This window comes from Equus przewalskii, chromosome 7, assembly GCF_037783145.1.
Source record: "Equus przewalskii isolate Varuska chromosome 7, EquPr2, whole genome shotgun sequence".
NCBI classification, from domain to species: Eukaryota; Metazoa; Chordata; class Mammalia; order Perissodactyla; family Equidae; genus Equus; species Equus przewalskii.
Genome location: NC_091837.1, coordinates 87,190,718 through 87,211,451, shown reverse-complemented (window position 1 = coordinate 87,211,451; position 20,734 = coordinate 87,190,718). Strand labels below are relative to the sequence as shown.

At 37.1% G+C, this 20,734-nt stretch overlaps 1 protein-coding gene across 10 annotated transcripts in view; it reads left to right on the top strand.

Annotated features, from left to right (window-relative positions):
* RTTN (rotatin) overlaps positions 1 to 20,734 on the top strand; it is a 151,555-nt gene that overhangs the window by 108,221 nt on the left and 22,600 nt on the right. For all 10 annotated transcript variants that reach the window (XR_011542099.1, XR_011542100.1, XM_070627848.1 and 7 more), the window contains 6 exons: positions 1,396 to 1,489; positions 5,289 to 5,481; positions 7,331 to 7,421; positions 10,925 to 11,078; positions 13,868 to 14,005; positions 16,541 to 16,758. Coding sequence is in view for 8 of the 10 variants with exons in the window: in XM_070627848.1 (XP_070483949.1) it covers positions 1,396 to 1,489; positions 5,289 to 5,481; positions 7,331 to 7,421; positions 10,925 to 11,078; positions 13,868 to 14,005; positions 16,541 to 16,758 (888 nt within the window). In the remaining 2 variants the exon portion in view is untranslated. The remainder of the gene's footprint in view (positions 1 to 1,395; positions 1,490 to 5,288; positions 5,482 to 7,330; positions 7,422 to 10,924; positions 11,079 to 13,867; positions 14,006 to 16,540; positions 16,759 to 20,734) is intronic.

The window sequence follows — 20,734 nt, the reverse complement described above, 5'->3', positions numbered from 1 at the left end:
TTTTTTAGCTACAGGTTTCTATTATTTGTTATTGTGGTGTCGTACTTGAAGTAGTGAGAGATATTAAGGTCTTAAGTTGAAAGGGGGATTTTAAAAACCATATATTATTTTCATCTACCATTTTCTTCAAATTTGTATTCTCTTTACTATCAGAAAATGCAAATGAAAATAGCTTTGGTTTTTGCTTTCATTCTAGCATGTCAAGTCTAAGGCACCTTACTTTAAGTGTTAGGATAAATTGGCAATCACTGTACAAATGCTGTGAGCTGTGTGGTATCCGAGTTTGAGGGAGGGTAGATGCATAAAGTCTATGAACAGCTCATGCTTATGCATGCACTGACAAAATGCTTATCCAGTTATGGGAACTTCCTGCTACCTCAGAGAAGACGGTAAGAAAGAGTGATTTGACCTCTCCAGATAAGGTATTTTTCACATAGGAGGTGCCGAACACATCAGTTTGGGCTTTTTCAATTTTAGGAGTCCACAGTCTGCTCGTCTATAAACCTGTAGTGAAATTGTGTTTGCTTTCTACAAAATTTCTGTTATGTTTAATGTTTTAAAAAATGTTGTATTCTGAAACAGAGTGACAGCATATTGCCTGAGTTTTTAAAATAGTTCTTTTGCAATAAGGGGAGAGGTAGAGATACATCTTTTAATAATTCTAATTTTTTTTTTTAAGATTCTCACCTGAGCTAACGTCTGTTGTGAATCTTCCTTTTTTTCCCTTCTTCTTCTTCTCCCCAAAGCCCCCCAGTACATAGTTGTATATTCTAGCTGTAAGTCCCCCTGGTTGTGCCATGTGGGATGCCGCCTCAGCGTGGCTTGATGAGCAGTGCCACATCCGTGCTCAGGATCTGAAACAGCAAAACCCTGGGCTGCTGAAGTGGAGTGCGCAAACTTAACCACTTGGCCACAGGGCTGGCCCCAACTTCTGCTAAGATTTTGATAGACACTATTAAAATTTGTGTGTGCCATTTGAAACTTTAAAAACCCTTTTCTTATGAATCAAGTAATGCAAAATATGTTAAGGCTTTAACGTTGATGAATTATCGTTAAAGTAGTATGTTTTAGCCTTTCAACATTTGGACAGTAAGAGAGAATAGGCCTTATTGAGACATTAAAATCCTAAGTGGGCTTCAAATCAAAACTTTGCTCCTTTGAGTTACTGATTTACATAAAGTCTAGCAAGTTTTATAAGAAGTAGCAAATGCTATTCAAAAAGCTGTTATAACTCTCAAGATATGGAATGTTTTTCAGTCATGCTGGCTAGTATAGTTTTGTTATAACCTTCTTGTGTAAGGATATGTTGTGTGTATGTTGCTTCTGTTTCATTTTCCACGTCATGACATTAATGGTGAATGTTCTCAGTAAATGCTTTTCTTTGCTGCTCCGTAGGTGACACCTTCATCAGAGAGTGCTGAGTTTTCCCCACTTGTGACCTTGGCAGCACCTCTCCCAGAAGCCTCGCATGATCAGTTTGTGGCTCAAGGTATCCTTTTAGGAAGACATTCTACTTTCAAAAAGAAAAGAAGTTGGTCCAGGCAGATTATTTTGAAAGTAAATGTCTAGATAAGAACAAAATTAAATGCGTCATAGAACACAATGTCTAGATAAGAACAAAATTAGTCACAGAACATGACAGAATAAATTAGAATAAATATATCAGAAATTAACAAAACAACTACCCTTAACTAATATATGGGAATTTGGCCATCACCTAGTCTGATTGCCATTTGTTCCTTATTAGTTAAGCATAGATATTTGGTGTTTGAATTGGGAACTGATGGGTATTAGTTGGCTTCATTTTTCTCCCTCTTTTGGGAAAATATTTCAATTTACAACAGCAATCCACTTGAAAGTGAAGAAAGACTAGTCATAAGTATTTTTCAAAGGCTATGTGTCCATTTTAAAGGACGTAAAACATATTGAGTCTTTATTTTGTTAGAAATGTGTGGTAAATAGCGCAGGATTTATTTTTATTAGTGGCAATATATAAATTTTACTCTTTGTATTAGGGACTGCTTCTAACTCTGTTACGCTTCAAACTTTATATATTCTGAAGAGTACAACTTAGCTTTTGTTTATTCTAGAGAGTATATAGGCCTTTATTCTGCAGCATTAAATTCCTAACATATAAGAATATACTACCTAAAAAGGTAATTTTAAACACTTAAACAATGTAATTTTTCATTACAATATTTGTTCCATAGCTTCCTAAACAATGTTTCATTTTGGTTTTTAGTGATTTATGTTAACAATGTACAAAAGTTTTTAATTGTAGAAAGTACTCATTTGATCTTCTTGAGAACAAAAGGAGCAAACTCAGATTGTTGAAATAGCTAAGAACACAGGGCATGAAATGAAATTTTATAATGAATTTCATGAATATTTATCTCTAAAAGTATATTGATTACTCTTAACTTTTAACAACTTTGAGATATGATTCAAATACGATACAGTACACCCATTTTCAGTGTACACTTCATTGGTTGTTAGTATATTCACAGAGTTCTGCAACCATCACTACAACTTGAGAACATTTTCATTACCTCCAAAAGGAACTCTGTCCCCATTAGCTGTCACTCCTCATCCCCTACATTCTCCCTAGCCCTAGGCAATCACTGCTGTACTTTCCCTCTTTATAGATTTGCCCGTTTTAGACATGTTACATAAATGGAATCATACAGTTCGGGATCTTTTGTGACTGGCTTCTTTCACTTAGCATAATATTTTCAAGATTGATCCATGTCATAGCATGTATCAGTACTTCAATTCTTTTTATTGCTAAGTAATATTCTACTGTATGGATATACCACATTTTATTTACCCATCCATTAGTTGATGGACATTTGGATCTTTCCACTTTTTGGCTATTATGAATAATAATACTACAAACATTCATTTACAGGTTTTTGTGTAGACATACAGTTGTGTGGAATTTTTTTGGTTTCATTATGCTTGATTTGAATTTCTTTTATTTTCAATGATTGTGCTTAGAATGCATGATTAATGCAGAGTTTTACTGGTTGCTAGTCACTTCATCACTTCAGTGGTATATTTAAGAAAAAAGCTTTTTAATCCTTTTTGTTGAACCTGCCAACGAATCTTTGAACAGTGCTAGAAAGTATTAAATATATGTTGTCAATGAGCCTTAAGACTAGAGTGATTTTTTTGTTGTTGTTAGATATCTTTCTTAGTTCCATCTCTTTAAAATAGTATTAAGATAAATTGTTTTTAGTGATAATGAGATTTTAATTCTCTCAGCTGGAACGTGTAGCAGGATTTCCCAGTGAAGCTGGTTAGTCCTTTTATTTCTTGTTCTGTTAATTCTTGATTAACCAGGGAATTATTATGCCCCAAAACAATTTAGAACAGGATGACAAGAATGTTCCCTAACATGTACATTGGAGCCACTTTAGATATCCAACTTTTCATATTTAAATTTAAATTCTTTCATGTTATAAGAAAACCTTTAACAGGGCCTCTCATGATCTATAAGTCTACATTTGATATACAAAGTTGAAAGGAATCATTAAAAAATAAAAAGGTTAGTGTATTTGTGTACTATAAATATAAATAGCGAATAATTCTCTCTAGATAAAATATGAAAATTTTATTGAATACTATATTGAATGAGTTGGAATTTCTTGAATGCTGTGCCCCTCTCCTTTTATTGGTATTCTTTTCTTCTGTATGCTTGCCCTAAAAAAGCTGAAGACATATAATACATATTTTGGGAATATTTAAATTTTTCTCTTAAAACCGTTTGAACTCTTTCTGTGGAATTACTCAAATTTAATTTTCCCGATTTTATTTGGTTTAAAATATCAAATCTTTCTTGACAATATGTAGTCCCAAAGTGTCTCCCCAAAGGAATTAATTAATTAATTACAAAGGGAAAAATCATAACTTTACACTGGGGAAACCTAGTAAACACCACCTTAATCAAATATGGGACAAGCAGAAATCATGTTTCTCCTGACATGGGGTACCGAGGATCTAATCATGAGGAAGCATCAGTCGTCAGACATTCCACAGAGTAACTGGCCTGTGTTCTTCACAAAATGTCAGGACCTGAAGGATAAAGCAAGACTGAGGACTCTCCCAGTGTAGAACCCAAAGAGACATGACAACTAAGTTCAGAGTGTGATCCTAAATTGGATCTCAAGAAGAAAAAGAACTTTGTGTCTTTGCTCTCAAGCACGTTAGTGAGACAACATGCAAAATTTGGAACAACGTCTATAGATTAGCTAATACCACTGCTTCAGTATTAATTTTCTGGTTTTGTGATTATAAAAGACAGAGTCTCTGTTTGGAAAATTAATTTAGGGTTAAAGGGGCATTATATCTGCAACTCACAAAGAGTCTGTATGGAGATACGTGGTAGGTGGGTAGATAAAATGTGGCAAAATATTACTACTTAGGGATCTGAGTGAAGGTATATGGGAATTCTTTGTACTTTAGTACTTTCCATAAGTCTGAACTTATTCAAAATATAATGTTTCTTTAAAAAAGAAATCAGACATGAGAGTCATGAGGGAAGGCCTTGAGGCAGATTGGCTTTCTTGTTAGTATCCCCTGCTGAGTCTTCTAGGAAAGGGTCACTGTCCCATATCTTCAGTTCTAAAATCCAGAATCTCTGAAAACTGAAAGTTTTCTCAAAACTCCCTTGGTAGTAAAACTTGCCCATACCTGAATACATTTGGCTGCAAAACCTGACCAGTACTGTGGTCTGAGGTTGTATTTACTCCTTTATCCATCATATTCATTGTGATTGTGCATATGCTATGCTGCAGAAATATTTATTTCATTATGGAACGTTGTCTAAGATCCCACTGGAGGTGTTAATTAATGTATGGTACATCTATCTTATTATTTTTCTAAAATCCAAAAATATTTTGAATTCTGAAATACTTCTGGCCCCTAGAATTTCAGGAAACCTCATTGTGAAAAAATGAGTTTTTCAGAAAAACACTGTGGACCATCTGTCTGTTCCTTAGCATCTTAATGCTTGTTACACAAAGCCCCACTCTGCCCTTCTTACACTCTTGCCCGTACTTCCCTCTTACACTCTCACCTAAGGCAGACACCTACACATCTGCGTACATGTAGACACATGCACACACACAGTGAAGGAGTTGGAGATGAGTCTGCACTGGAAGAATTCCCCATCATCTGTCTTTGGCACCTTCGGGAACTTTGCTCTGATTATCAGAACTTGTTGACGTGGTACATAACCACGAGGTAAACAAAATAGTGATGACTTTTGTGCTTATTTTCAATAATAGGTCAGCAGGAGACTGTGTCACCACGGCTTCCTCGTGATTCCTCCCTCGCTGCTCCTCTGCCCAGGCAGTGTGTTTTTGTCACTCCACCTCTTCTTTCAGCAGTGTGCAGCCTCTTGGACAGCCTGTTGGTGATTGCTCCGGGAGACACTGCAAGTGCTTTTCGACAAGCTCGTCTCCTAGAGCTGCTCTGTAGGTGAGAGACCAGTTCTCCCCAAGAGGCTGGGTCGTACAGATGAGTTTATGCAAGCGATGCTCATGACTCGATAAGACTTTACAGGTACTGGGAAGAGATCTTTATCCTTTCGCAGGCTCATTAGACTGCAGGTTTTTGCTTTTATCAGAATTGTCTTGACAGCTTTTATTTTAGATCTATTAAACCACTTCTATTGGTTTGTCATGTTGACTGTTAAGGCCCCTCCACAAAATCCTGATTTTTTTAGAATTCAGAAGTTCTAAACCTTATTTGTCCTCTGCCACGCTCAAGGAATATCCAGTCCCCTTGGGCATTCTAAATGGGAGTGAAGGAGTTTGGGGGTTTATCTCCCTAGTGGTCGTATCAGAATAATGTTCATGGATTAAGAAATTGTTTTTTAAATTCATTTGGGTGATTGAACTTTTTATTAGAAAGTATTCTGTTAAAATTTAGGAAAATCATGATTTGGTTCTTTCATTCATCTAATATTAATAAGCCTCTGACATAACTTTTCCTGATTTTCTTATTGGTTACATGATATAATTAAAAAGTCCTTATAGGGCCAGCCCCGGTGGCCTGGTGGTTAAGTTTGGTGCACTCTGCTTCAGCAGCCTTGGTTTGCTTCCTGAGCACAGACCAACACCACCCATCTGTCAGTGGCCATGCTGTGGTGGCAGCTCACATACAAAATAGAGGAAGATTGGGAACAGATGTTTGCTCAGGGCAAATCTTCCTCAGCAAGCAAAAACGAAACAAAACAAAACAAAACACCTTATATATTGTATTTAGTCTGACTTAAGGTCTAATTATAGTTCATTCACTCACTAGTGTTGCAGCCTTGGGAAAGTCACTTTAATCTCTGGAGTGTCATTAATAACACCTATTTAACGGGGTTAGTGCGAGGCTTAAAAGTGATGTGGTCTCAGGTGCTCCCTCGTCTACAGTCAGTGGTACTTCTCTGTACCCACCTCCCTGTTAACCACACGTTCATTTACATGTCTTCTCTGCCTCTGTTTCTGCTCTTTGCACATTCACTGTCTGAAATGTCTTCCTTCTTGCCAGATCACAGTGCTTTCTCTTTCCTTTTAGGATATTAAGAAAAGTCTAAAAAGAAAGAAGTTTTCCTTGTTTCAGTTCACTCAGTTGTGGTTCCTCCTTTGCCATTTGTAGTAAACAGCGAGTGTGAGTTTGTCCTGTTCACCTTTATTTGTCATCTTTTCTACTGGGATGCCTAGTAGAGTTGGAAAAGGAAACTGCTAGTTGATTGTCTTCCTTCTTGGATGTTTCCTGCCTCAAGAATGACTGAAATGGAGCTTTAGGAATATTCCTGTTTTTCAAGAGTCATAGTCTGTTGTGACATTACGGGCACAGAGATATTAAAAGATCTTTTATGGCAAAGCCTTATCACATTTCCATACTTGTTCTTTATTTCTGACTTAAAAAATTTTTTTTCCTGTTTTTTGTTATTTTGTTTTTAGCTTACTAAATTGGAACTAATTTCCCAGCAAGTGTTTTTCCTGTTTTAAATATGAACCTAACCACCAAGGTTTTTCTCTTGTTTGTGTTCCTTCTGAAAGGGCTTCATTATATTTTTTATTCTGCTTTTTAAGGTTTTATTAGGTATCTTTCTTCAGAATTTCTTGCCTCCCGTATTTATCATATAAGATCTTTTCCTGTATTCTGAAACATTGTAGAATACCTTTTTATAAACATTTATTGTCTTTAGTTATAAAAATCCTTTGTCTTGAATTCTATTCAAGGTTACATTCAAACTTCAAATTCTGATTTATTAATCTTTAATAACAAGCATACTAATGTCTAAAGGGTGGCCTTTTTCCGTCCTTCACAGTATTGCAGATGCTGCCCTCATAGAGATGTGTGTCCAGGAACTCAAGGCCCCGCTGCCTTCGTCACCTCCAGTTGAACACACACAGGCTCAGGTAAGTGCCTCACGTCTCCCTCTCACCTCATCTCTGTTGTGCATTTGTTTGCTCTAAGTGCCAGAAACATAAATTCTGCTGAGGATATACTAGCCATAGGAGAAAGATGAAAATCTCTCAGGGTATACATGGTATGATGAGGTTATTTGAAATAGCTTACTTAACATTTTCATCTGAGACATCTTTGGATGGTAGAAAAGAGCAGTGGGGTTTGGAGACCTAGCTTCTGTTCCTGATTCCATCATTAACCAGCTATGAAGGTTTAATCACAGATCCTGATATTTTTAAGCACTGTAGTAAAAAAGGGGACATTTATGGCCCAACTTCCCCTTCTGTGATTTTAAGCTCTCTCTTTCATTTTCATCTAAATTGAAGTTGTTAAAATACTTAATGACTAAGTTCTGTGTATTTTTAAAACCCCATATAATAAGAATAAATTTATTTTTGTTCCTTCACAGGTATTTACTATTTTTAAGTTCTTGCAAAAAGCTAGAGTCTGTATGTAAAGTGTGCTTAACAATTCTTTGTGTAGTTGTTGCTGATAGAAATGTTATCTCAAAAACAAATTTTAAGAAAGACCATGAGATTTATTTGGGGTCATAATAAAGGGTAGACTAGACCAGTATCTCTTGCTTTGTGATATCTTCTTTGAGCTTCCTGAATAAGGCAGACCCTCACCCAAGACTGGGTAACGCTATGCGCATTATCTTCGAAACACTTGTCTCAGTGCAGTGTTTTCATTTGTAAGTGTGCTTATTTCCATAAGGGCTCTCTCCTCCATTTTTCTGTCTATCCATCCAAGAAATCTTTATTGAGGGCCTACTGTGTACCAGGATCTTCCCTAAGTGAATAAAACAAAAACCCCTCCCCTCAAGTTGGGAGAGCAGATCATGAAGAAATCCATACATGCCCGATGATGCTAGACATTGAGGAAGAATAACTGAAGCGGGGGACAGGAAGTGATGTCCGAGTTGGCAGGGTAGGGCTTTTCCATGTAGGGTGGTCAGGGAGGGCCTTTCAGACAGTGGCATGTGACCTTAAGTAAGTGAGGAAGCCAGTCCTATGGGACATAGCAAGGCCCCTGAGATTGGAGTATGTTTGGCCTATCCAAGAAACAGCAAGGAAGCCAGAATGGCTGGAGCAGAATCTGTGAGGGGGAGATGAGGTCAGAGGGCAAATGAGCTCCATTTGAAGTCAGGGCCTTGCGTCTTTTTGTGCGCTGTTGTACCCTGAGTGCTGAGCCCAGTGCCTGTCTCACGGCAGGCACTCGTCCAGTATTCGTGGAGTGAATGAATAATAAAGTAACAAACATTTATGGGCTGCTTGTTTGTATTCGTTTATGTAATGCTCACAGCAATCACATGAAGTACCATTAGTGGCCTCATTTTATAAAGGAAATGACTGGAACCCAGAGATAAGTAACTTGTTCAGGTCGCTCATACAGTAAGGGGCAGAGCCAGGATTCCAGCCCACAGAGGTTGGTTCCAGAACCTACACTCTTTAAACCGTTGCACTGCCTGGCGTTATGTGGGCTAAATGCTTCTTGGCTATCTGTCCTTATACAAGACCATTCATTCATTCCAGAAAAATTCTGGAGCATCTGCTCTGCCAGGTTGTGTTGCAGGTGCTAGTGACACATCTGTGAACAAAGTAGACACATCCCTGCCCACATGAAGTGTGTGTCCCAGGAGACAGACAGTAAATGGTGAATAAAATGTATTTTATCAGATGGTGACAGATGGTATGGAAAACAGTAAAATAGGATGGGTAAAGGGGGAGAAGTTGCTGTTTTTTCGGAGAGTGGTCAGAAAAGCCCTCATGAAGGTGAGATTTGAGAGAGGGAGGGGAGGAAAGGGCCGGGGGTGCTGGGCAGAGTGTGCGGGCAGAACTGCCCCGTGAGGTTGCACTCAGCCGAGGCACGCATGTGCTGAAGTGTGTGGTTGGTTGGTCTGGTTTTTTTTTTAAGAGTTTCAAACATAAAAAAAGACTTAACTTTATGAATTACTATATCAATATTTCATTAAATCTTCAGTATGGTAATTTACACAAGAGCCTAACAATTCAGCTATTCTCTCTCTAATGTTGTCTCTTGCTTTCCATGGTTTATCTGTTTCTGGTAACACTTCACACACCCAGAGGGCAGACTTGCTGTAATTTCCATAGTGTGGAAGTTGAAGGGAACAAAAAAGACTTTACAGCCATAAGGAAATTAAACTTCACAAACTGCTTGCATTTTACCCAATAGGAGAAGTGTAGAGCCACCTACACTTTTATGTAAAATCAGTTGGCAGATTAGATACAGGGAGGACATACTCATCAGGGGAAGCAGGACAGCACAACTGTTTTGAAATAGTCTGAGGTCACTTACCTTAGAGGCACGTATCCCTCCTCGAATGCAGGACAGTTCCCGACTCTCAGAACAGCAGAATAAAGTGGGGGCGGGGGAAAGGTGTGTGTGTGTGTGTGTGTGTGTGTGTACAGAGAGAGAGTTCATTTATATGTTCACCTATATGGACGCTCTCATTGTCTGGCGATAGTGGATAAATGAGACATCACAACTTGTTCTTTAATTATTACGTATCCAGAGAATTAGTTTTTTAAAAGTACTTTTGCAAATACTTGTTGTAATATTAGCATCAAGTAACAATCCAGAGATGGTTTTATTGGTAATATTAGAGAAGATTTAATTTTTCCTTTATAATTAAGAATAGTATGTTGGGGGCTAGTCCAGAGGCATAGTGGTAAAGTTCAGATGCTCCGCTTCAGTGGCCCAGGGGTCGCTGGTTCGGATCCTGGGCTCGGACCTACACGCCGCTCATCAAGCCACGCTGTGGGAGCATCCCACATAGAAGAACTAGAAGGACTTACAAGTAGGAGATACAACTATCTACTAGGGCTTTGAGGAGGAAAAAAGACAAAAACAGGAAGCTTGGCCACAGATGTTAGCTCAGGGCCAATCTTCAAAAAAAAAAAAAGAATAGTATTTTTATGTTGAAAGATCGTTGAGGGCAAACATTGACCGTATTTGCATTTTATTTGTGGCAATAACTGGACAGTTAGGCTAGCTTCCTCCACTCCCAAATTGTGCTCTTTGAAGAATATTTTGTAATCTTTCTTTCTTTCCAAAATTGTAGACTTTATGGCTTTGGAATGCCCTTTTCTGTTTCTTACAGACTATTGATTCCATACTGTAGCTACCTGAAAAATCTCAGGGCTTGCTTTCTCTAAATGGAATTCAAAATTTGTTTTTGAAAATACTGTTTTGTTTGGTAATATTATAGTTGACAATGAGTGTTAACGTGGCTGTTAATGACATGCTTATGAGAAAAATAATGCTTTGTTGCTATGTATTCATTTCAGGTTTTTAAAATTTATGATTAATAGTTTATTAACCTATGTTACAAAGAAGTGACTTATAATTCTTGAAAAGTAAAATATTTTATCACTGAGGTGAGCTTGTCATATGATCTGTTTTGTTTTACTTTATCTCCTTTTTCAAATAGGTGTCCTTTCTCCTGGAATACCTGTCCTCTTTGTCCAGGCTTCTGCAGTCGTGTTTATTGGTAGATCCTGACCTTGTGACTCAGAACAAGCTTCTGAAACCTCTTATCACAAACGTCATTGGAGTTCTTACCATATGCACCAAAGATGTATTAGGTAAGCTTTATTTTTTTAGTTTAGACTGGAAATAAATAATATTGAGGAAAAAAATCTTACTCTGTGCCAGATATATACTTCAAGGTTACATTTTGAGTTGTTCTTTGCCAGCATTTTAGAAGGCTTTTATAATGTGTTTTATAGTTTGGATGTTTTAAGTGGTTCCAGGAGACCATTTGAGGCAAGTATGTATGTAGTAAAGAATCATCCCCTTGCTGTCAGTTTAAGTGAAAGTAAAGTTCTCTATGTAATGTTAGAAAGTATGGTGAAGTTTAGGTAGTAATTATTCCTATAAACTATGGCCAAGGCCAAATGACCTACTAATAACTCGTTTGCTATATAACAAGCATAAGCAAGTCTAGCATGTAGTATCAAAAATTTCCTAAGGTTTAAAATTATTGAAAAATATACTCTGATGAAAAGTTGAATATAATGCTTAGTAGTAGAGAAAATTAAAACAATGTAGGATCTTTATCAAAATTAAAATATGATAATTGTCTAAAATAGTTTATAATGAAGTAATTGATCGTTTGGTAATTCTCTTTGCCTATCAGTTCATTCTTATGTAGTCCTTTGAATTTTATGGATTTGCTTTATTTTAGATCTGGTAAGTGAAATGTTTTATGATGCCTGCAAATCCAGTCCTCAGTGTCTCATCAGTGTTAAAATTATCCCAGTGCTAGAGGAGCAGTAATTCCTTACTGGAAATTTCACAAATGGCAGTGATGTAAGCTAATTATATTAGACAATGCATTCTCTACAAGGGTGGTATCATCTGCCCTAAGGAGCAAAAATTGATTCTTGGGGGAAGAAAGCCTTAGCTATTAGAATAGTTTGTGGCCCTCCAGAGCTCAACTCTACACAATAAAATCTTATTCCTTAGTATTTATTTCTCTTGTTGGTTTTTCTTGGGTATCACTTGAGAAGCATTGACATTGAGCTCATGGAAGATACATGAGAAGTATGCAAGGTCAATGCTAAAGAACTGTGGTGCATATGTGGCTGTGAGTGGTGGGCTTTCAATTGAATGCTTGATCCCAAAGTCAGATGGCAAGAGGTGGCCTGTGTGTCTTGGCTGCCATTGGCTGCCTTGTGGATAGGGTTTGTTTTTTGTTTTTTGTTTTTGTTTTTTGAGGAAGATTAGCCCTGAGCTAACATCTGCTGTCAATCCTCCTCTTTTTGCTGAGGAAGACTGAACCTGAGCTAACATCCGTGCCCATCTTCCTCTACTTTATATGTGGGACGCCCGCCACAGCATGGCTTAATAAGCAGTGCCTAGGTCTGCCCCTGGGATCCAAACCAGCAAACACCGGGCTGCCAAAGCAGAGCGTACAAACTTAACCGCCATGCCACTGGGCCGGCTCCTACCTCATGGATGTTTTTATTGATTCTCTTGCTTTTCTTTGTGACTTGGGCTTTGAAAATTAAATTAAAAGTGTATATATTTTATTATTTAATTATGTAAAAGTTATTTAACCCATCATTAATTATGTCAAGTGCTAAAAAGAAAAAATGTCAACGATATCTGAATGTATATCTAACACGTGGTTAAGTTAAAAGTAATTTTCTCATATCTAGCAAAAGTTAAAACTTCACTGAAATTTTTTTAAGAAACTAATTAAAATTTTTTTGTGGAAAAATAACAGTTTTGAATGACTTTATAAAAAATTGGTTATATCTCTAGTTTGTATGTATGTGATTTGCTAATTTCATGTGTAATTTGATACATTTTAATTTATATGAGTAAATTAAAAGTTATTCAAGCACAGTTATAAAATTAAGTGTTAATAGTTTTTTAATTTTTAATTTAACTTTCCACTTAAATATTTATTTGGCCATCTTAAGCCTGTATTGAGTAAAATCAGTAAGCTTTATACTTATTCTTTTTAAAAGTACAGATATACAGATAGTACATAAACAGATGTTTAGTATCTGTGGGATTAATATTTCTTGGGGCTGGTGATGAGGAAATATGTCTAAAAAAATTCCTTATAGAGCTGATAATATGGCGAAGAGGTTGAGAAGCACCAAGAATTGCTATAATCCTAACTCCCTGGAAGGTGCCCTTTCCAACTGCCTCACGGGTGCTGAAGAACGCTAAGATGGAAGCCCTTGGTTTGCTTGGTAATGGAGTTTGACAAAAGCTGGCAAACACTGCTGGTGGTGTAGTCAGAGAAGGCAGTGCTAAGAGAGCCACTGCTCTCCAGCTCCCATTTGCCAAATAAGGAGAAGGGAAAGCTATCTTTACTCTCGAAGGTTAATTGCTGCATCCTTAGCCACAGGCAGAGCTGAAGAATCCTCTTCTGTATCGTAGTTTTCCTTGTGGAGCAATACTCTTCTCGGTGCTTCAAAGAAATTCTCCTTTCTTTTCTGCCATGACCTTGGGATGTTCTGTTTTCCCCTTTCATCCCTGCACGAAGCTGCTAGAGAGGATGAAGAAAACAAGAGAAACAATGACTTGCTTTTACAATGTGCCTCTGTAATTCTGAAGTTATAGCTTAATATTCAATTTGTCATACTTTCTGATTGTTGAATATGTTTTAATAAGAGGAGCATGTGTGAGTACATATTTATTTGTCTATAGGAGGGTGAGGAAGACATCTTTAAGAAGCAATGGAAAAGAGAAATTAATTGAAATAAATTTTGGATCATGTTGAATTAAATTTGTCTTCATTTGACAAGTACATACCTCTTATTTTAAGTGTGATGAAGTGTCTTGAGCTTTGTATTTTAAAAGGTTCTTTGTCTTCTTTGTGTTTATAACTTGAAATGCTTTGATTAACTTATAGATGTGGAGTTAATATCGGCTTTTTATCAGACATGGACACATTTATTTAACCTTCTGGCTACACTCCTGAGGAAAGCTGGGGCTGCCTCTCTCCCATCTGTTACGATGGGTTTGGCCAAGCACTGGGTGGCCGTGATCGGTAAGAAGCTACTCTTACTGAGCTTATGGTCTTTCTGCTAATGAAAATTAAGATAATCCTTATCTATGATTTTTATATATATATGTATTCCCTAAAATTAAGTAATTTTATGGCATGGCGTATGAAAGAGAAACCAGATGCTTGGTTTGAGAAATTTGCAGTGCTCTTGAGAAGTCCAAAAAATGCATTTTTGAAAAATTGAAACACATTTCAAGATACCATAAAAACAAGTAAGAAAAGCCTGCCGTGTTATGAAGATACATGTGACATGATTGTAAAACAGTGCGATAGATTTACTTGTGTTGGTCTGGAAACCAGTCTCTTTCCTCATATGTATGCACTGAAAGTGGGTAAATCTGCATACATAAAATCCTGTGTATGCATTAACATGGAAAGTTGTAACAAAAATAGTGTCTTCTCTCACGACACAAGGATTTTCTTATAGCACAGAAATGCCAAGAGTATAGTGTAATTATTTTTATAAGATGTCTTCTGTATAATAATTGTCTACTAGAATAAGCAAATGATTATTTTTAAATTAACTACTGTCCATAATTTTTCATAAAGCCTCTTCTAAATTTTAGCATTGCAAGAAGACTTTTTTAACATAAATGTTTATAAATAACATTTATGCTACCTTGTTTAAATTACCAGTTTTAAAGTACTCAAAATTAAGTTCTTTTAAGATTCCAAGTTATCGCTAATTCAGTTGACATATTTTTTTCAGATTTCATTTTATCACTTGGTCATTCTCTAAACTTAGATATAAGATACATTTTGGTACCAGAGTCATAGTTTTGAAGTGAGATTTATGGCGAAATACATGTTGAACAAGAAGCAAGATTGTTGATTATCTGGATATGGGAGTTCTGAGTGTACCCTAAGGGGAATAGTGTCCATTTAGAGATCATTATTTTGTTAAAAGAGATAAAAATTGAAAGCAATTGACTGGTGGAGTGATTGAGATGGAGATTTTCCTCTTGCATCCATCGGGGGGGGGGGGGAATCAGTTTACCACCTAAATCATTAATAATATAAAGCAAGAAGCTTTATGGGACTCATATGGGGCACCGAAGCCACCTGGTCAAATCAAACCCACTGCCTGCTTTGGTAAATAAAATTTTGTTGGAACACTGCCACACTTCTTCGTTTCCTTATTGCCCGTGGCTGCTTTCATGCCACAGCAGTAGAGCTGAGTAGTTGTGACAAAGGCTTATGACCCACAAAGCATAAAGTGTTTATTTACTTCCTGGCCCTTTGCTGAAAAAGTTTGCTAACCCTTGATTTAAGCCTATTTACCTGACACTATTTCCCTAGTGATAAAATAAAGACGTATTAAGTTCAAAATCTTTCTACAAAATACATACACAGTTTTATATAATAATAGTGCTAATCAAAAATAACCTACTATATAGTAGCTTTGATAATAGTAATGTTAATGAAAACTAATAAAAATAGTCATTGATATTCCTTGCTGTGGAGTTGTTTTTGTTTGTTGTTTGGTTTTTTTTTCTCCTTATCATTTTCCATCCCATGTGCTTGTACACATTTAAAACGTGATAACTTACAGCATCTATAACAATCTCTTCTCAGACTTGACAATATTTAGACATCACTTAAAATGAACATAATTTTCATGAAACCCTGCTGTAAATTATTTTTTTTATGTTACTTAAGAACATAAGAATTTCTGTAAGCCTAAATCTAGGTGGAAATTCTTATGGTTTTAACTCACACAAGTATAAATCCAAAATAAATGAAACACAACAAAATTATAAACCAATGCTATCAAATTAATAAAATTAATGCAATGCAGCAAATGTTCTTTTGATTAAGTTAAATCAGTGCTCACAACAGGAAATTAATAATGACTGATTCACTGTAGCTTCTTTTGAGTTTGTTTGCCCATTCTTTCCACTCTGTGGTGTTTGGAAATCAGTTCATAACCACTCTTGTTCTCTAGCTAAACTACCCTGAAACCTTTGTTCCTACATCACGCCAACACTGCATTCTGTCTTAAGTCCTCTTTGGCATCAGCTTGCTTAAAAATAGAAACACAGTCACATGTACAAATGGTAATCTAGATAATCCAAAGTGTAGTTACATTAGCTTTTTTCTTAGGTTAGTACTGAAATTAAAAGCAAAAAACTCTAAAGACTTTGTGGATCCCAGTAGACCATAGAGGGATTGATACGCATTTATATATAATTCTTTTATTTTGGGTCTTAGCACAGATTGTGTATATATGCATTTGTACACACACACACGCTGTCATACTCATTTATATAACAAAGAACCCATATAAGAAGAAGGAAATGAAAATTAAATGCATTCCTTGACGCAGTATGTCGTTTTAGTACCGTTTACATTGCTTTTAAACAATCGAGTTACTCTTGTGCTCCTTGACCTATTGATAGCTGTACTTCATTAGAAATGAAAAAGCTATAAACTTAACTACTCAGATCAATCTAATTCACTTTTTTGATATTGAAGAACTTTTCAAACATTTATGTATGGAATTATTCCCTCTTTTAGATATGTTCTGCAGATGTGTGGGCTTGTCTACCACATGCCCTACCCTCTCTACTGCCAGCCTGCAATTCCTTTCTATTCTCTTGACTGAAGAAGCAAAAAGGCATCTCCGGGATAAGGATAAAACAAGTTTATGCCACAGTCCAACAATGACTTCACTTCTTGATACAACTCAGGAAAATCAGAAATCTCTAGAACGACTTAATGAAGTAATTATTCAGGTAAATGATTTCTTGATTTTTCAAAACTTGGTTTAGTGTTTAAATGAACTGACTTTTAGTCTTTGTTTTATAAAAAACTTTTTAATCATTTGAATTAAAAAATAATTAATGCTCATTATGACCATTTAAATAATAGGAACTATATAAAGTTAAGTTAACTATCTCCTCTCCACTCTCACCCCTCTGATATTGACCAGTTTCTTTTTTTTTTTAAAGATTTTATTGTTTTCCTTTTCCTCCCCAAAGCCCCCTGGTACATAGTTGTACATTCTTAGTTGTGGTTCCTTTCTAGTTGTGGCATGTGGGACGCCACCTCAGCGAGACTTGATGAGCGGTGCCATGTCCATGCCCAGGATTCGAACCGTCGAAACACTGGGCCGCCTGCAGCGGAGCACGCGAACTTAACCACTCGTCCATGGGGCCGGCCTCTTGACTAGTTTCTTTAATGAATATGTTGTAAAAATTCAAAATGAAATATTAATAATGTAAATCCAGCAATTTATCAAAATAGTGTGCTGTATCATGACCAAAATGGGTATATTTTAGGAACGCAGGTATAATTCATAATTTATTGCCATTTTAAAGACATGTTTACATCTTTGAAAATATATTTACCTAAATCACGTTTGATTTATATAAATGAACTACATATATTTAAGGTGGTGATGTGTATAGAGGTAGCCAGACTTGGTTGGCACATTTGTGAGAAAACATCCCCTTTCCAAACCCTGCTGATTATTTTATCTTATAAACTTATTTTTTGCAATCGTAAAATATGAATTAAGAATTTTGTTTCATTAAAAACATTCTAGGGGCCAGCTCCGTGGCCGAGTGGTTAAGTTCGCGCGCTCCGGCTGCCTCGGCCCAGGGTTCCGATCCTGGGCGCGGACATGGCACTACTCGTCAGCCCACGTTGAAGCGGCATCCCACATCCCACAACTAGAAGGACCTGCAACTAAGATATACAACTGTGTACAGGGGGGGTTTGGGGAGATAAAGCAGAAAAAAAAAACATTCTAAAATCACTTGGGTATTGTTATTGTATAAATGACAATTTTAAAAAAAGCTAGAAGTGTTTCCTAAGTTGCACAATTATCTTTTACAAATAGGAATATTACCAGATTTTTCAATATTAAGAAATATCCTCCTTTTTAGTAGTCATATGGTTTTATGGTTTTGTCTTCTCACTGAAAGGTGGGGAATTAGTGGACTTGCGCATTGAAGGGTTTGCTTCCGCCATTTTTACAGACGGAAGGTTGTTCCTGTCTGCCAACTGGTTATAGTCCCTTTGCTGCTTAGGATTTGGGGATTTTTGCCCCTTTTCTGCCTGTGAGAGTCATGGGTGTGCAGATCTTTCTGGAATTTGCTTGTGTTGGAATGCAGACAAGGCTGATAGCGGCCAAGACAGCTCCCTGGTCCAGCTCAAACCTACCTGTGGAGGGTCACGGGCTCCTCCGGGGACTTTTGCCCAAGACTATAGTTGCCTTTGAAGCACAGATAAGGAGCCTGATAAGGGGTCTCCAGAGTTTTCTCTTTTCCACCAGCTCCTTCAGAAGCTGGATCTCTGGGGGAGAAAGGTTTTCTTGAAGAAAGCATTTCTTGAAGTCGCTTATTCTTGGGAGGCCAGAGCTTCCCTGAAACTACGACCTCACACATTCCACTCATCTTTTCCTGGTTTCAAGCCCAAGCTGGAATCTGTCCCAATTACCTCATCCACCGTCAGAACAACAGGCTTTGTTCTCCATCGATTAACTGAGTCCGATTTTGTACTTCAGGGAATATTATAAGCAGGAAAACTGAAATTCAAGCCTTTACACAGTTCACTCCCAGCCCTGATGCAATAGCGTTCTTAATTTCCTGGCTTTGGCGGAACACTTTTCTCCTGGGGAAGGCACCGTGCTTTCCTCTTCAAGGACTTTAAATGACTCATGGGCCCCGCATCAGTTTCTTTCCCTCCGTGAGGGAGCATGCTGGCCCCTCTCCTGCCCAGGCCAGAATGCCCACGAGCTCTGGCAGCTTTGACCACAGCCGTGACCATGGCTCCTGCGGCCAGTCCTCCCAGACCTGGGAAATTTAAAGACCTCCAGCCCTCCAGGCCAAGGCTATTTTATTTCCCAGCTATTTTCTCTTGCTTGTTAGTGGTGGTGTGTTTCAAGGAACCACTGTTAGACTCCTGATAAACATGGGTCCACATAGGGATGATGAGCCAGATTAAGATACTGTATGTAGGAAAAACTGTGCCACAGGAATTTGCTTAAATTTACCTTGCCGTTGTTTTCCCTAATATTTTGTAATATTATTTATTATAAAAGTTATTGTTTATAAATCTTTTGCTGTTATCTTCTTAGCCAAGGAAAAGGAGGCGCCCCCAGAGCCGCAGGGTATCTCAGTGATTTTCCTAATGATTAGCTAATTTTCCTCTCCATTTCTTCCAAATTACAAAAGAGAGAAAGTATTCCATGTGGATATGTATACATTACCCAGTTATTTAAACTGTGTTTCCTAGTAAATCAGACTCTTCTTGTGCATGTAAGCAGTAAAATAACGAATACGTGACGCTTGTTAGAAGGGCCCAGGCGAGTTTAAGACAATGCAAGTAAAGACAAGAATTGTACGGATGGCACGCTTATGAGAAAATGTATGCCTGCCCTCAGATGGGACATTTATTAATGAGCTTATTAAACTACAAACACTGTTTTCTTACTCTGCCTTATGTAAAGATATGTGAATTAAAATATTATTAGAATCTGTTAAACAGCAGCACATTATAATAAGTAATATACATCCATTTAGGCTGTAGGTTGTGCCAGGTGTTATGTGAAGCAAAGTAAACTATAATCTTGAAATTATCAGAAGAAATAGCAGTCTAGAATTCAAAATTCAAAATTCAAAGGTATATTTAAATTCTCTGTAAAACTGCACTCAAAAACTGTACTCAAAAAATAGCAAGCTGTGTGACCTTAGGCATAGCACAGAACCTCTTCTGAGTCAGTTCTTTAAATGCAAAATGAGAGGATCGTGTTATATTATTGCTAAGTTTCAGCTGGCTCTGAAATTTTCCATCCTCCTCATAAATTATTATATTGTGACTTCAATTAAAATGTCTTGGCAGAGAATCTTTTAAATGGATGCTTTACAGCAGTATCCTATGGGGGATACATGTTGAGAGTTTGCGTTTGGTACTTATGTCTTAAATAATGTGTTAATTAATTTTTTTATAATTCCATTTTGAGGAGGTTTCAGGGTTTGCGTATTCTCTAGGAAACTATTAACTGTCTTTTGACCATGAAATATTGAACACATTTCACTTAATGGAGACTTTTCCTTGCCTACTGAGATACTCAATACATTTCATTTGCAAATGCATATAGATAACAAGATTAATAAAAACTCTCTCTATAGTAGTAGGTTTTGTCTGTAATTGATATGTTGAATTATTTTTACTCCTTATATTTGATCTGATGTCTAAGGTTAGTAATCCAAGAAAACATCAAACTCTAAATGTCACATTTTAGGTGTTTAGTGAGTGGTAAAATTCAAGAGTACATCTTTTGGAGAGAAGGCTTATTGTTTAGATACTGCCGTGTTAATGAATGTTCACTCTAATTAAAAAGCCTCTTCTTTACATTAGTACCTTTTGGAAAGAAAGCAAAAAGTTTTGACCCAGAATTCCTAGATCACTTAGCGTATAGAAGGAACTGGATCTAAAAAGAGCACAGTATCTAAATAAACCTCACTGAGTCCTCTTATTTTCTTTCTACCTATGGGTGACAAAAGGACAGATTGTGTCTTGCTCCGTATCCTCGTGATGTGTCTTTCCTCTTTCGTGGGTCTGTATCCTCCCCTGGCTAGGTGTCTGTCGCTTCAGCCCTGGGACAGGGACTTGCAGCCCCGCCCTCCTGCCACGAGCTTCCAGGCATCGGCTGCGCTCCTGCTCTGTCCACCTACACTCGGCTGCTTTCAGGGCGCACTGCAC